This window comes from Thunnus maccoyii, chromosome 11, assembly GCF_910596095.1.
Source record: "Thunnus maccoyii chromosome 11, fThuMac1.1, whole genome shotgun sequence".
NCBI lineage: Eukaryota > Metazoa > Chordata > Actinopteri > Scombriformes > Scombridae > Thunnus > Thunnus maccoyii.
Window position 1 is genome coordinate 1 of NC_056543.1, and position 2,500 is coordinate 2,500.

Sequence of the window (2,500 nt, forward strand, 5' to 3'; positions counted from 1 at the left end):
GTGCAATAATCACGCTGTTTAATCAGCATCTTGATGTCACACCTGTCAGGTGGATGGAATAACTTCGCTCACTAACACGGATTTAAACAAATCTGTGAACAAAATTTGAGAGAAATAAGTCTTCTGTTTGTATAGAAAAAGTCTTAGATCTTATATTAAATATTATATTTTATTAAAAGTGTTGTGTTTATATTTTTGTTCAGTGTATTTGTCACTTTTCATGTTTATAACAGAGTACAGAGACTCCAGAGAGAACGGCAGCCTTTCAGTGTTTGACATGTGGACAGACTGAAGTCTTCATCTGAAGCTGAAGCCCACAGAACAATGGCTGCTCATATTGAGATTGTGTTCAGACGAGATCACTGCTTCAGAAAACCACGAGGAGCTGCGCTGGTTCAGGTGTAAGACTATAACAATACCACAAGGTGTCCTGGTTCATGCGCCTCAGGGTCACATGATCTGGTGTCCACGTAGAAACCAAACTGCAGGAAGTAAAAACGTGAGATACAGAAAGAAAAATAATGATTTACCGTTCTTTCAGCTGTAAAACTTCAGTCACATGAAGGACCTTCAACTCTGACATCTCTCGCTCCTCCTCCTCTTTGTGCTCCAGCTCTCCTAAGGAGAAGGTTCCCAGGGTGGAAGAGGAGGTCAGAGGAGGCACAGAGGCCAAGGAGTCAGGGGGAAGGAGGACCAGGGTAGAGGGGAGAGGAGGAGAGAGGGAGGGAGGAGGGTGGAGTAGCGTGGAGGAGAGAGGGGGAGGGAGGTCAGGGGGGAGAGGAAGGGGAGGCCCAGAAGGGGAGGGTCTGATGGGAGGAGCGCTGAACCTCAGGGAGGAGGAGACGGAGTCACAGCTGGAGAGGAGCGAGGAGGAGACACGAGAAAACTCCGCCCTCAGCTGCCACAGATCCCTGCAGACAGAGACGGGTTGGTCAACTTACAGCAAGTCGGTCAACTTACAGCAAGTCAGTCAACTTACAGCAGGTCAGTCAACTTACAGCAGGTGAGTCAACTTACAGCAAGTCGGTCAACTTACAGCAAGTCGGTCAACTTACAGCAGGTGAGTCAACTTACAACAGGTCGGTCAACTTACAGCAAGTCCATCAACTTACAGCAGGTCGGTCAACTTACAGCAGGTCAGTCAACTTACAACAGGTCGGTCAACTTACAGCAAGTCCGTCAACTTACAGCAGGTCAGTCAACTTACAGCAAGTTGGTCAACTTACAACAGGTCGGTCAACTTACAGCAAGTCCGTCAACTTACAGCAGGTCGGTCAACTTACAGCAGGTGAGTCAACTTACAGCAAGTCGGTCAACTTACAACAGGTGAGTCAACTTACAGCAAGTCGGTCAACTTACAACAGGTGAGTAAACTTACAGTAGGTCGGTCAACTTACAGCAGGTCGGTCAACTTACAGCAGGTGAGTCAACTTACAGCAAGTCGGTCAACTTACAGCAGGTCAGTCAACTTACAACAGGTCGGTCAACTTACAGCAGGTGAGTCAACTTACAACAGGTCGGTCAACTTACAGCAAGTCGGTCAACTTACAGCAAGTCAGTCAACTTACAGCAGGTCAGTCAACTTACAGCAGGTGAGTCAACTTACAGCAAGTCGGTCAACTTACAGCAAGTCGGTCAACTTACAGCAGGTGAGTCAACTTACAACAGGTCAGTCAACTTACAACAGGTCGGTCAACTTACAGCAAGTCCATCAACTTACAGCAGGTCGGTCAACTTACAGCAGGTCAGTCAACTTACAACAGGTCGGTCAACTTACAGCAAGTCCGTCAACTTACAGCAGGTCAGTCAACTTACAGCAAGTTGGTCAACTTACAACAGGTCGGTCAACTTACAGCAAGTCCGTCAACTTACAGCAGGTCGGTCAACTTACAGCAGGTGAGTCAACTTACAGCAAGTCGGTCAACTTACAACAGGTGAGTCAACTTACAGCAAGTCGGTCAACTTACAACAGGTGAGTAAACTTACAGTAGGTCGGTCAACTTACAGCAGGTCGGTCAACTTACAGCAGGTGAGTCAACTTACAGCAAGTCGGTCAACTTACAGCAGGTGAGTCAACTTACAGCAAGTCGGTCAACTTACAGCAGGTCAGTCAACTTACAGCAGGTCGGTCAACTTACAGCAGGTGAGTCAACTTACAGCAGGTGAGTCAACTTACAGCAAGTCGGTCAACTTACAGCAGGTGAGTCAACTTACAACAGGTCGGTCAACTTACAGCAAGTCCATCAACTTACAGCAGGTCGGTCAACTTACAGCAGATCAGTCAACTTACAACAGGTCGGTCAACTTACAGCAGGTCGGTCAACTTACAGCAGGTGAGTCAACTTACAGCAAGTCGGTCAACTTACAGCAGGTCAGTCAACTTACAACAGGTCGGTCAAGTTACAGCAGGTCGGTCAACTTACAACAGGTCGGTCAACTTACAACAGGTCGGTCAACTTAAAGAGGTGAGTCAACTTACAGCAGGTGAGTCAACTTACAG

General features: G+C 47.3%; 1 protein-coding gene across 1 annotated transcript in view; it reads right to left on the reverse strand.

Moving 5' to 3' along the window:
- Positions 1-419: 419 nt before the first annotated feature.
- Positions 420-2,500, reverse strand: part of LOC121907541 (rootletin-like) — a gene marked incomplete at its 3' end in the record, with an annotated part of 12,109 nt that continues 10,028 nt past the window's right edge. The window contains exons 9-10 of the mRNA XM_042427156.1: positions 569-911; positions 420-482 (exon numbers count right to left, since the gene is read on the reverse strand). Coding sequence (XP_042283090.1) covers positions 420-482; positions 569-911 — 406 coding nt within the window. The remainder of the gene's footprint in view (positions 483-568; positions 912-2,500) is intronic.